Here is a 15,884-nt window from a genome sequence, read left to right on the forward strand (position 1 = left end):
ATCCTCGTCCCACCATCGCAGACGCGCGTGTGCACAAATGTGATCGCATAGCGACATGGACGCGGATAGGTAACAAAGAGAAAAAAAAAAACAAAAAAAACTATTAAATAATAATGAACATAATTTATTGTTACCATTAGCAGCGGGGAAAACACGCGAGGACGAGATAGTTGTTACATTTAACATCGACGGAAACCGATCGACACGATGGATATTTCTCAGTTTCTGTCCCATTCAAGCAACAGGTATCCGCCAAAACGAAACTAGATAATAATAATAATAATAATAATAATAATAATAATAATAATAATAATAAATCAACTTGGTTTATATACGCTATTGCTTAAGGATATCATAATTATCAAGACGGAATATCATCAAAACCAAGACAGCGTTGATTCGATCGGAGCTTTGTTTATAATTTTTATAAACACATTTGTTTTGTCAAAGAACACTGATATTGACAATGTGTCGATTGCTTAACTCGAAGTAGTTCGCTTTCGCCAGAAAACAAACAAACAAACAAACAAACAAACAAAAAACAGCAACAACAAAGAACACAAACAAACAAACAAACAAACAAACAAACAAAAACAACATTAAAAATAAAACTGATCGTGGAATATCGGAAATATGTATAAACCTTATTACATGGTAAGTACTCAATGAATTCTTTTTAGTTATTTATTTACTTTTTGGTCACGATTTTTTTTTTACAATGAAGTCACCACTTATCAAAACCCAAAGGCTACTAGAGGATAAGAATTAATAAGTGTAAAATGGTCGCTTAGACAACAGCGTAGTGATCGTTAGTGGTGGACATTGGGTAGAATTTGATTACATAAGAGGGCGACCCAACAAGAACTTGTTTACATTCGACTTGAAAACGACCATTTTGTAGTCAGCTGGAAAGTAAGTTCAAAAAGTGGGCAGTCCTAAGAAAGAAGCTTTGTTCATGGAATTTGGATTTAGATTACGGTACAGATAAAGAATGAGGGAAATTGTTGATGGTTGTAGCTAGACGAGTGATTATTGTGAAAGTTTTGTAGGTGAGGGCATAGATTGAAACCCAGACAGGCACTTGCAATAAAAATAATAGAGTAGAGATTCGCAACGTCTCTTCTGTGGGAAAGAAGTTGCAGGGACGAGAAAAGGATATCACCAACTAGATTTCGAAACTAGTTTTGAATCCTGTCAAGGCAGTATACACAGTACATCAGCTGTAGATCTCGCAAGATGGAAACCGTATTGTTTGTCATTGAAGTGATTTTTTTTGTTATATATCAATATGAGCTCATCAAAAAAAGAGCTCCGAGCAGCTCATCAGATGTGGCAACAGTACTCGATTTTAGGACGTGTTTAACTCATACAGACAGAGGATTGCGTCAGGAGTGAAATACCTTCTGTACCTGTTGAATGGTGTTACGATTTTTCTAGCAACCTTGGCAACAGATTTGATGTAGGTCTTCGATTCAATGTCAGGAATGAAAGTCAGTCCCAGGAGCTTGTCGAAGTAAGGTGCTTTTTCGAGACAATAGCCATTTATTTCAATTAGGGTCAAGTGGGGATCAGAGTGTTGGTGGTGAAAAGATATTGAAGCTTGGTTTTGGATGTATTAAAATTAAGTAGCCACCTTTTACCTAATTGTACCATGGATTCAAGGTTGGAGGAGAGAGAGGGAAATGTAGTTCGTTGTTGGCCTTTGAAGTGTTTTTAGTGTCGTCTGCGTATATATCGACTAATGAACTTAGAATATGATTTAGGAGATCCTTGATGAAGATAAGGAAGAAAGTTGGGCCAAAGATGGACCCTTGAGGCACGCTAGCGTTGATACTCTGTTTCGGACTTTTGCCTATCGATGACTACTTGTATAAATACTTTTGATATGTCAAGGGCTATTGTTATAGGGAGGAAACCCCCTTCGATAGATTCACACAGATCCTATGTGAAATTATAGTCAGTACATCAGCTGTAGATCTCGCAAGATGAAAACCGTATTGCTTGTGATTGAGGTGTTCTTTTTTTATTATTTATCAATAACTCAATAAATTTACTCATGGCACGTAGAACAGTAATTAATCTGTACTGGGATGAAAAAAAAAAAAAAAACCGATGCCCAGTATTTAAAAATACTGGACAGACTAACGAGGTTTTCCAAGCTGTTAGGCAGTATTTCTCCTTTAGGCAGCATTTGAACAGCTTTGTAAGAATAGGAGCTATTTTCCTGGTTGCATAGTGTAATGTAGTCTACAATTTATTGTTTCTTATGTCACTGCGAGGAGGCATATGAAGCTTTCTCCCGGTATACTGCGAAAGGGGTCTCTCTCTTCCTCTCTTTTACTCTCCCTCTCTCTCTTTAATATATATATATATATATATATATATATATATATATATATATATATATATATATATATATATATATATTACTCTCCCTCTCTCTCTTTAATATATATATATATATATATATATATATATATATATATATATATATATATTACTCTCCCTCTCTCTCTTTAATATATATATATATATATATATATATATATATATATATATGATCCGCAAAATATTACCTTGACGATTCCTTGCGGGAATGAAACGCGTACCTGTGTGTGCTTCTGTCTGTTTGTATACACTTCCCTGTCAAATAACTCTGTCAATTTTCGGTCTACATACTCGAGATTCGACATAAGGGGTATTGAGATTTGGGAAAATCTTTTTAATTGGTTTTCGGACAGAAATTTGGCTTTTAAGGGTTCAAAGTTAAACGATTTAACCTTTCAGAATTCTACCAAACTCCTCGGCCAATTTTGGTTATAAACAATTGAAATTTTAGATATAGGTTCCTTGAACATAGATCTAACTTAATGATTTGAGCCCAAAACAATAAATGTTAAGGGGTCATAATTGGGGTCAAAGTTTTTAAAAATTTGACCTCTGCGGTCTCTACCAAATTGCTAAGTACATTTTTGGTCTAAACATTTAAATTTTACATAAGGTGTATTCAGACATAGGGTAAGCTATTTAATCGTTGTTTTTGCTGAAAATTTGGCTTCCAAGAGGTCAAAGTTGCGGTCTCTAACAAACTATTAAGCCAATTTTGAGTCTAAACGTTTGAAATTTTACATAAAAGGTATTCAGACATGCAGCAAGATTTCTAATCAGATTTTGGGCCAAAATTTAGCTGCTAAGAGGTCAAAGTTTACAGAGTTAACCTTGGCAGACTCTACCAAACTGCTCCGATAATTTTGGGTCTAAACACTTGGAATTTTAGATGTAGATTACTTGGACATGAGTCGAACATTTTAATTTGATTTGAGCCCAAAACAATAAATGTTAAGGCGTCAAAGTTAAAAAAAAACGACGTCTGCGTTCTCTATCAATTTTTGTCCATGGTAGTTAAGGAAGCCTATTATACAGAAAGGCATTAGCATACATATTCACACTTTTAATATATACATATGCACATAACGTTATGAACAGTACACACACACACACACACACACACACACACACACACACACACACACACACACACACACACACATATATATATATATATATATATATATACACACTAGCAAAAGTACTCGTCGTTGACTGGGTTCAAAAACAGCCTACAGAAAATGGACTCTGATTTATGAAAGTATGATACCTTATGAAAAGGAAGGGTTGTAAGGAGATGGCTTCGAATTTGGGGGTATCAAAACCAAAGCAAAATATGATGAAAGTAAAAATAAAATAGATAAACCCCATAATTTATTATACCATACCTGTTCACACTGAAACACTTATCAAAATATTCTGTGGATCTATGTAAAAAAAAACCTTGTTAAACTTTGTGACATATTTCCATTCTATGGAGGTCAGGTGCGAACGAACACACTATAATTTTATTATACCATATTTCTTCAAACTGAAACATAATTATCAAAGTATACTTACGCAGATAGATATGAGAATTCTTTATTAAAGTTTGTGCCTATTTCCATTCTATGGAGGTCAGGCGCGAACGCAGACCCCACAATTTTATTATACCATCCCTATTTAAGTTAACACATACTTACCAGAATATTCTTATGTACATCTATATCAAAAACACTTGTAAACGTTTTTTTTTTTAATTTTTAATTTTTTTATGTTCATACTTTGTGGACCAGGCACGAACGAAGACCCCACAATTTAAATGAACCACCGTACTGCCAGATCAAACATACCCATTCCTGTGTCTCAATACATCTTCTATCATTATATGTAATCAGTTTTTTAAAATAGTCAACCATATAGGAGCCTATTCGTGACCACACACACACACACACACACACACACATTCAGCTTTATATATATATATATATATATATATATATATATATATATATATATATATATATACTCTGACTGGAATGTTGTCAGATCTAGTTGCTTTGCTGGCATCAATTGTTTTGATAAATCTGGCCACATCACGGACATATATGTGGATATCACTCAGATTATTTTCGTTCTCGGTAGGAAATTCGAGAGGTAAGTGGCCCTGATTACATAGGATGTAGCTTGATCCAAAGTTCTTGCTAAAGAGTTTGACTTTGTCAGATGTTGACAAAATCATTTCAAGTCCATTGGTGATGTTTGGGATACGCGCATCTGCTTAGGACCTTCTTTGTTTTTTTTTCAAAATTCATTGGAACCAAGCTTTTTTTTCCTTTCTAATTTTGACTTGATGGGCTAAGCATATGCCCCTCTCACATTTTCTAGAATCCTTTTGCAGTGGTTGCTGAGTCCTAAAAGCGACTTTAGTTTCAAAATATCTATTACGTTGAAATTAATTGAAGTAGTTGATTCTATGTGTAATGGTGCCAGCATATTCAGGAGTGTACGCTTGCTGACTGTTTGATTTCTTGGAGGGTATGTAGCTGTCTGTGCCGATAGTTAACTGTTGTGTCGTAACACAATAGTAAAAGAAGAAAAGCAAGTCGAGGTTGGGTTAACAAACGAAGTATATTAACATCACAGGTACAAAGGTAGGAATACGGGTATAACTGACTAGCGCTCAGCTAGGCAGTGGAGTATTGTCGCTCCTTCTCACCGATGTAGACATTACTGGCACTATATATATATAGTGAGAACCGGTGTAATTCCCCTTATGCATAGAAAGGCCGGTATAACATTAATCAATCAGTTCAGTCAGATCCTATATCAGACGCATTCTTTTTAAACATAGAGCGTAGGTGTAGTTCTTATATGAACGTCCGGAAACTCCCTTAGTCAGCCATTGAGTATCAATACACTGTTCTATGGCGAGGGGCATTTAGAATTTTGTTGTACGTTGTTTTTATTTTTATTGAGACAAGCGAATGATCAGTAAAAACTAGCGGAGACGTAACTGGAGATAAGCACGGTATTAAAGCTAAGTACCATTCGAATATGAGTTAGGATGATTGTTAGTCGAAATTGATCAATATAAGTAATCTAGTTCATTGAATTTATATGGTATACTGTTTATTTTTTTTAATGAATATTTTTTCTTCTCTGAAGAGCACTCAAATAAACCAAAAACATTATTTTTCATTATGGATTGCAAAACGCGCGTAAATCAGCAAAGAAAAATATATAAATAATTCATCGATATGAAAATAACAAAAATAAACAAAAATTAGGATTGTGGGCTGATATTTCTTATATTTACTTTTTCGATATTATATATATATATATATATATATATATATATATATATATATATATATATATATATATATAGCAGTTCAGCCCGGCCATATGTACTGTTCATAACTTGCCCTACGTGTGAATACACTTTATGTAAGATTTCAAATGTTTATACCCAAATTTGTCTGATTAATGTCATAGAGACCACAGGAGTCAAATGTTTTTTTTAACTTTGACCCAATTTTGACCCCTTAACATTTATTAAATTGGTCTCAAATGAAAATTCCAAGTTTTACTCATGTCGAAGTTACCTACATTTAAAATTTCAAGTCTTTACACCCAAATTTGGAAGATTATGCAGAGGTAAACTCCTTCAACTTTGACCTTGGCAGCAAAATTTTCGCTCAAAAACTAATTAAAATGCTTGCCGCATGTCTGAATACCCGTTATGTATAAATTTCAAATGTTTAGACCAAAAATTGGTTGAGTAATTTGCTAGACACTGCAAAGGTCAATTAAACTTTGACCCATTGGTAGCTCAAATTTTCGACCCAAACTGATAGCCAAACTGATAGCCTGCCCTATCTCTGAATACCCTTTATGTAAAATTTCAAATGTTTAGACAAGAAATTGGATGAGTAATTAGGTAGAGACAGCAGAGCCCATTTATTTTTAAAACTTTGAGCCCAATTTTGACCCCCTTAACATTTAGGCTCAAATCCAATTATAAAGTTTGATCTATGTCGAAGTAACCTATATTTAAAATTTCAAGTGTTCAGTCCCAAAATTGACGGAGGAGTTTGGTAGAGTTTTCAGAGGTCAAATCTTTAAGCTTTGACCCCTTGACAGCCAAATTTCTGTCCGAAAACCGATGAAAAAGATTTTACCAAAATTCAGTACCCATTATGTAAAATCTCGAGTCTCTAGACCGAAAATTGACAGAGTTATTTGGTAAGTAAATGTACACACACACACACACACACACACACACACACACACACACACACACACACACACACACACACACACACACACAAATATTTTCACTTTTATAGTTATACTAGCAGGTCAGCCCGGCTTTGCTCGGGGCCTATGTACTGTTCATAACTTTATTCGCATATGTATATATAAAAAGTGTGAATATGCATGGAAATGCCTTTCTATATAATAGGCTTCCTTAATAACCATAGTGAAAAGTTTGTAGATACCGCAGACGTATATGAAATATTATAACAAATATAACTAATTGTATATAAATGAAGATATTATAACATAAATGACTTTACATAGATGTAGATATTATTACAGAAATATCTAATTCATATAAATTAAGATATATAAACATAAATACCCGACTGTATATAAATGTATATATAATAACAAAAATAACTAACGTTATATGAAGAGATACACCATAATATAAATAACGAACATTATATAAATGTAGTTATTATAAAATAAATAACTTTATATAAGTGTAGGTATTATATAATAAATAAATAATTTATATAAATGTAGTTATTATAAAAGAAATAACTAAATTTATATAAATGTAGGAATTATAACATAAATAAGTAATTTATATAAATGTAGATAGTATTACATACATAAGTAATTTATATAAATGTAGATGTAAATACATAAATACCTGACTTTGGCTTTATATAGATGTAGATATTATTACAGAAATATCTAATTCATATAAATTAAGATATATAAACATAAATACCTGACTGTATATAAATGTATATATAATAACAAAAATAACTAACGTTATATGAATATATACACCATAATATAAATAACAAACATTATATAACTGTAGGTATTATAAAATAAATAACTTTATATAAGTGTAGGTATTATATAATAAATAAATAATTTATATAAATGTAGTTATTATAAAAGAAATAACTAAATTTATATAAATGTATGAATTATAACATAAATAAATAATTTATATAAATGTAGATATTATTACATACATAAGTAATTTATACAAATGTAGATGTAAATACATAAATACCTAACTTTATATAAATGTAGATGTCATGACATAAGTAACTAATTTATATAAATGATGATATAATAGCATAAATAAATAACAATATAAATATATGTAAAGGTAGATTTCATAACATAATTTACTAACTTTATAAAAATATAGATATAACATAAACTACTAATTTTTTTTATAAATGTAAATATTATAACATAAATAACTTACTTTATATAAAAATAGATAATAAAACACTGAATTTTTATAAATGTAGATATTATGAGAAAAATGATTAAGTTTATATTAAGGTAGATATAACATATATAACCTTATATAAATGTAGATATCATAACACAAATGACTAATTTACATAAATGTTGCAATGAAAACACTATAGATTTATATAAGTGTATATATTATAACATTAATGAATAATTTTATTAAATGTAGGTATCAAAACAAATAGTAATAAATGTAGATATTAAAACATAAATTACCAAAATATATAAATGTAGACATTACTACATAAATAACTTTATATAAATGAAGACGTTTTTAAATAAATCATTAATTTTACATAAATGTGAATATAATAACATAAATTAAAATGTAATACAAATATGAAATTATACTATAAATAATAATAACTTCATATAAATTTTATATAGCTATTGATGTTATGGCATAAATAACGTTATATAAATGTAGATATTATAGCATAAATAAATTTATATAAATGTAGATATTATAACATAAATAACTATATAAATGTGAATATTATTACAACATGAATAATATTATATAAATATTGATAGGATAACATAAATACCAAAGTTTATATTAATGTAGATATCATAACATTAATAGTTGATTTTATATATATGTATATTTATAAGTTTATATAATTGTAGATATAATAATATAGATAACTTTACGTAATGTCGACATTATAGCATACAAGCATTATATAAATGTAAATATCATAATATAAATAACTTAATATAAATGTAGATATAATAACATAAATAATTAATTTGATATAAATGTTGATATTTTGACACAAATAACTTTATATGGATATAGATATTATAAAATAATTTATATACATGTAAATATTATTGCATAAGTAACTAATTTATATAAATTTAGATATGACAACATAAATATCTTACTGTATATAAATAGATATATCACCACATAAATAACTAACTTCATATAAATGGAGATATTATAATATAAAGAAGCTAACTTTAAATAAGCATAGATTTTATAACATAACTAACTTCATATGAATGTTGATATTATAAAATAAATTACTTTATATAAATTTAGGTGTTATATCAGAAATAACTAATATATAAATGTAGATATTATTACATAAATACCTGACTTTATATAAATTTAAATGCCGTAACATAAATAACTAACTTTATATAAATGTAGATATTTTAACATAAATACAAGACTTTATATAAATGCAGATACCATAACGTAAATAAATGACTGTATATAAATGTAGATTTCATAACATGATTAACTAACTTTTTATAAATGTAGATCTTATAACATAAAAACTAACTTTATATAAATGGTGATATAAAACTCAAATAACTAACTTTTTATAAATGTAGATGTTAAACCATTAATACCTGACTTTATATAAATGTAGATATCATAACATAAATAACCAACTTTATATAAAGGTAGATTTTATGATATTAATAACTAATTTTATATAAATGTAGCTATTATAGCATAAATAATTTTTATACAATGTAGATACTAAAGCATAAATAACTAATTTTATATAAATATACATATCATAACACTAGCGATACCTGCTAACCGGCGTTGCCCGGTGAAAGCGTGCCTCTCTCTCGAAAAAAATTAAAGTAGTGTTGTTGTTGTTCCTGCCCAATCCGCAACCCTCAGCATCCTCATGTTACGAACGGCTTTCGGAATAGACTCTCCCTACTCCCCATGGCGAGAACGGCTATGGGAATGGATATCCTTAACCTCCCTTTGTCAAGAATTGGCGGAGAGAGGTGGTGTAATAAGGATATTAAGCAACCCCTGTCATAAAAAATAATAATAAGAAACTAGCAGCGATGGTAAAAAGAAACAAAATAGACGTAGTAAGCAGCCCGGATGGTAAGATGTGGAAAAAAAAGAAAAGAAAGTGGCAGGCAGGCAGGCTCGAACCTGTAAAGTGAAGGAGATAAAGAAGGTGTCAAAAAGCCACCCATTTAACCGTCGCGGCCATGGCGGGGGTGAGGGGGGTTAATTAACTATAGAACGTGTATAGTTTAATAGGTGTCTATGAAGTTAAATTAACCGTTATTCCGTAAGTAACATGCTGACATTTACCGTTTAACTTATAAAAAATTCCGTGTTTATATATTGTGCGTTTGGGGAGGGGGTGGCAACGAGCATAAAAAAGAAAAACAATTCAAGCTGTGGTAATGTTGACTGGTTACTTATCGGCCTTCGCGACTAAAAATAGTTCGTCTCAAAGTTGCATTAAGAAGCAGAAATTTATTTAAGAATGAAAACATGAAATCCTATCCCAAGAAAATGGAACAAAACTTTTTTTTTAATTACTGCAATACTTGATGTCAATTTTTTTCATTTTTCACCGCAACAAAAAATAAAGTAAATATGAAAGTAACAAAGGCAACATAAGTGACTTTTCTACCTATCTGGATAATTTTTGTGTTTTTATATATTTTAATGCCTTTATTCTGTACAACAATGGCCATCACTTATAAAATTTATAACCTGATAACTGAATTTTAAATGCAATATTCGTTTTCACCATAGTCGAAAACCTTTAAAAGTCATCATATTAAAGGAAAATATTAAGGTAGAAACCCAGTAAGATTTTACAACTATCGAGAACTATTATTGCCGGTTGGTTGGTTTTGTGTTACTAAATAATCCCCCTATCAAAATTACCAGAACCCCTAAAAAAATGTAGCCATAAATTGGGTACTCATTTTATGTTAAATTAATATAGAAAAGTTTTCCCCGACATATTATAACTATAAATTCATACTATCTTAAAAAAAGTATTGTTTTCCTGTAATTTTAAACGTTACTGTCGTTTCCACACCTCTGTAAACCTAGAACGGTAGTAATTTCAAAGACTGTACCTTTACCTAAAAAATGAAACGGAAATAAGCAAATGATGATACCCCCCCCCAAATAAAATACCCCCCCAAAAAAACACACACAAGCAAGTGTTTTCCCACAATTTGACTACCTACACAATTAAACAGAAATAAACAAATTAAAATGAATAACAAAAACAAATAAATAAAACTGAAAACAAAAAAGGAAATGACATTGTTTCGTTTCAATTCGACAATAAAAACTCAGAAAACTCAGAAAAATGTGGAAAAAACCGAAATGATATTCGTATTTATCGCAAGGTGTAATGATGACTTTAGAGAGGGAGGTAGGGAGAAATATATATATATATATATATATATATATATATATATATATATATATATATATATATATATATATATATATATATATAGATAGATAGAGAGAGAGAGAGAGAGAGAGAGAGAGAGAGAGAGAGAGAGAGAGAGAGAGAGAAAGAATGAGAGGGGGATGAGTATGTAAGTTGTGACGAGCTAAATCTGTTGTGTTTTCAATAAAGAAAAAAAAAGGAAACACGTTATCGAACATTTATAAATATGGAAGTTTCCCGAAGAAAAAACAAAATCATGTGGTTCATATGTTTTGTGTTGTTACGTAGTTTTAAATACATTTTAGTTGAGTAAAAAAAAAGAAAGTTTTTCACGAACTGCTCTCACTCCTAGGACTTAATTTAGGAATTTTATAATAAGGAATAAACGTGTCTAAAATGTTCTAGAGATACATTAAATAGTTGCTAATACATTTAGACATAATAAATTTGTATGTAGCTTCTTCTTTTATAAACCTACGGTATTTTTTCCCAAGGGTAATTTCTACAATCAAATTATTATATATAGGATAAATAAATAATCTATAATATAAATCTCACCTGTCTATTTAAATGTATGTATGTATGTATGTCTGTCTGTCTGTCTGTCTGTCTGTCTGTATGTATGTATGTATGTATGTATGTATGTATGTATGCCTAAAACTTTCGAGAGAGGCGACGGATTTTCACCAGATCGTTATCATTTTAGAAGCCCGACGTCTCGGACGACAAATATTGAAAAATTGGCCAAAAACATTAATTCTTTCACCCTCAACTGGGAAGTTTTCTTTAAGGCGAGGTCGATGTTTTGCGAGCCATTTTTGCAAGTCATCGTATCAGTTGGATTGACTTTGCCTAGTTTTAACATTCCGAACTTCCGCTCGCGTCATAGAGTAGCGGTAAGATTTTCCTTCACTTTCTTTTCCGCCTTCGCGTCATGGGTTCGAGCCTGTCTGCTACTGCCACTTTTTTTTTTTTTTACTAAACACACAAATATCCGGGGAACGCCGGGAACCCAGGCTAGTTTTATATAAATGCAGATATTATGTCATAAAAAAACCTGCCAAATTTCATGTTTTCTATTAGTTTACATATCAAACATTGTGATGTCGATTAATAGCTTGTCTTCTGATGAGAATAAATCTTATTACTGTGATTGATTAAAAAAGAAAAGTAATTTAATCATTAAGTACGTTTCGTGTGAATTGACTGTTAGGCCCAATAGCGAACGCACAGCGAAAGAGAGAAAAAAATAAGACCTTATCCACAACATACATCTGCAAGAAGAGCACATATTTTAAATGGACAACTAAAGAGGAACCCATGAATTGTAAATGTTTAAGGCCACTACTAGCATACATTCGTATTCTCATCGATCAGTAAAATAAAAGAAAAATCATTTTAATTGTTTTTTTTAATACTTATTTAATTGTTCTAAAAATTGTTCTCATTTTCATAGCTCTAAACTCGAAAACTATAAAGTGTAGGAATTTTAAATATTTTTGGACACTGGTTCTGATTAATGGTTATGACAGGAAATCTAATATATATAGAGAGGTTTCCCTCTCTTATTTCTCTTTTACTTATTGTAATCACTCTCATGCTTATTGACATGATAATCTAATAAAGTTCTAATGAAACTTTAATTACCATTTCCCTACCTTATATATATATATATATATATATATATATATATATATATATATATATATATATATATATATACTAAAACTCTTTGAAATTTGCTCGTCATCATGAACAGTAGATGACGTTATTATCTTGTGACCGAATCCATAAAAACAGAGGTGGCGATAACCTTGCACATGGATAACGTCATCCATTAAAAAGAGAAAAGAGAGGTTACCGAGAGGTGAAAAGTGTCATCCATCAAACCAGATAGATAGATAGATAGATAGATAGATAGATAGAGAGAGAGAGAGAGAGAGAGAGAGAGAGAGAGAGAGAGACCTTTATAATGTTTTAGTTAGATATCGTATGACCTGAAGGTCAAGCCTTAATGTAAGCCAGACTATGAGTACCAAAAGGATGCCGAAAGTCAATTTAGAACAATTAACAAAAATATTCACTAGAAAAAAATCGTTTCAGTCTCGTAAGAAAAAAAAAACAAACCTTTAAGTAAATAAAATAAACCTCTGTTCGGTCTTGAGAAGCAAGGGGCAACCTCTACGTTAGTATTTGCACGTGGATTGCATTGAGAAGCAATGGTTGCGCAATCTCCAGCCACACCTTTCTTAAACTGGCATTGCTTGAATCTAGTGGCAAGGAGAAGTACAAAACGATTATAAACAGTGCTCGAATAAGCAGAGAGTCCTGTTATATGCAACACAATGGTATTCTCAAATGGTCACTCATATAACACTGACTAAGATTCCATTGCTTACCTTTGGTGATCAAGCAGGAACTAGTGTGTCAATGCGAGAGAACATAACAGCATTTACCTAATCACCATTGTTGATTGTTAAAGGGTTATAACCAGAGATGTTAAAGCCTTCAAAATCCTTCAAGCGACAAGGTCTTCACAATCATTTCAGTTGCACCAAAGTGTTAAACCACCAATGGTTCTATAATGCCATCGTCCCTTTTTTTTTTAATTACATCGTAATATTTCCTTTAAAATCTTTTAGGTGATCAATATTAACGTTTGGTGAACTCGGAAGGTGTCATTAAGCGATTATTAGTTGACCACAAAGATAAACAATAAAGAATAAATGGTATAAGAGCCTCGCATCCGAAACCATTAATGTAAAATTTACATCCTACTTTTTAAAAGTTTTTACGTGATAACAATGTCATTCTTGAATATGGTATCTCTTTCGCCCCCTCTCTTTCTCTCTCTCCGTATATATATATATATATATATATATATATATATATATATATATATATATATATATATATATATATACTAGCATGCCGCCCGGCGTTACCCAGTCGTAAAATAAGCTTGACTATGATATTTAACTCGTGTGTATTTCGTATTTATTATCAACAGCCAATTATTGATTATTATATTGTACCCAATATATATAGTAATGGTTTCAAAAGCTGAAAGTAAATGACTTCAGTTCTTTCAGATTGAATCGAAACCAAAACATTCAGCGCTTCAATCATAGTCGTTATTTAGCATTTCAACTTTCGTCGTTACAATCTGAGTTATCTCCAGATAGATTAAAAAAAAAGGCTAAAAATTAAGCGATTTCAAGCTAAAATGTATACCTGTATGCCTGGAAGTTAATCGCTTTACTCCTGCCAAAACCAACTGTTTTTTTGTTGTTGTTGCAATTTTGACCCCATAACAGCAATTTTTACATGCTAAAAACAAAATCAAAAACCTTCTCAAGGTCCAAATACCATTTATATCAAGTTTAAAGTTTGTAAACCAAATATTTAAAGTGGAGTTTTGTAGAGACGTTTCGCACACACACCGACCATGCATATATATATATATATATATATATATATATATATATATATATATATATATATATATAGTCATCCAAATACAGTACTGTTTCATCGTTGTTTCACAGCTCATCAGTGGGGCTAGACAGGCAACTGCCTCAAGCCAGGATCGATATATATATATATATATCGTGTATAATTGCATAGAATGTAAGATGAAAACGTTCTAGTACACTGATATATATATATATATATATATATATATATATATATATATATATATATACATATATATATATATATATATATATATATATATATATATCAGTGTACCAGAACGTTTTCATCTTACATTCTATGCAATTATACACGATGTAGAAACTATGCATAAAAAGATTTAATCGTAATAGTTAAATGAGACTAATCATCTAATAAGAAACCATAAAAAATGAATAGTTAATTAATGAACACTCGTTTATCAAAGGAATATGTAAATTAGTTTACCTCCAGAAAGTCGCTCGCATATCCATGACTGAGTATATTAAGAAATTCGTTTTAATAATTTTAAAAAGAACAAGTAGGCTTTTAATGTCAGAGCGAGAAAAAACTCAACTTTATATATTTATATTACAACTGCTCCTGAATCTTTATTCATTCAACTATGGAATATCCTTTTCATGCAATCATTTTGAATTTAATTTGCTAATAAGCAAAAGTTAGAATTACCTATATTTATATTCAAAAGCCTTTTCCTCCGATGGGATGAGTCATTCACTGAAAATCCAGATTAAGGAAAAACTGATTTTTTTTATTCTTTGTCAAACAATAAATTTGTTGTAAATTTTTAATTTACATAATTTAATTCCAAATTTATATATATATATATATATATATATATATATATATATATATATATATATATATATATATATATTGGGTAGTAAATAATTCCCAACCAGTGAAAGAAAAATTAGATAAAATAAATTCCAGAATAAAGGAAAATCCATAGCTACTTATGATTTTAGTACGCTATATAGTAAAATTCAACACGAAAAACTTATAAAAGAATTAAATGATACTGTAGATTTAGCTTTTGAAGGTGGAAAAGGTAAATATATAGACTTTTATAACTCTAAAGCTTTCTGGTGTAAAAATAAAAATATCAAAACTAGTGTTTCTAAAGGTATTTAAAAAATACTTATAAGTCATCTTATTAAAGAATGCTATTTTCAAATAGGAAATAAAAAATTACTCCAAACGATAGGTATCCCAATGGGATTGGATCCTGCACCATTTTGGGCAAATTTGTATTTACATAGA

General features: G+C 30.1%; 1 protein-coding gene across 4 annotated transcripts in view; it reads left to right on the forward strand.

The window, feature by feature from the left end:
- The first annotated feature begins 514 nt into the window (after window positions 1–514).
- LOC145295964 (uncharacterized) overlaps window positions 515–15,884 on the forward strand; it is a 498,857-nt gene continuing 483,487 nt past the window's right edge. For all 4 annotated transcript variants that reach the window (XM_080141875.1, XM_080141872.1, XM_080141877.1 and 1 more), the window contains exon 1: window positions 515–654. In XM_080141875.1, the coding sequence (XP_079998001.1) occupies window positions 634–654 (21 nt within the window). In that variant the 5' untranslated portion in view covers window positions 515–633. The remainder of the gene's footprint in view (window positions 655–15,884) is intronic.

This window comes from Euprymna scolopes, chromosome 16 (assembly GCF_053919585.1).
Source record: "Euprymna scolopes isolate OS-2025 chromosome 16, ASM5391958v1, whole genome shotgun sequence".
NCBI classification, from domain to species: domain Eukaryota; kingdom Metazoa; phylum Mollusca; class Cephalopoda; order Sepiida; family Sepiolidae; genus Euprymna; species Euprymna scolopes.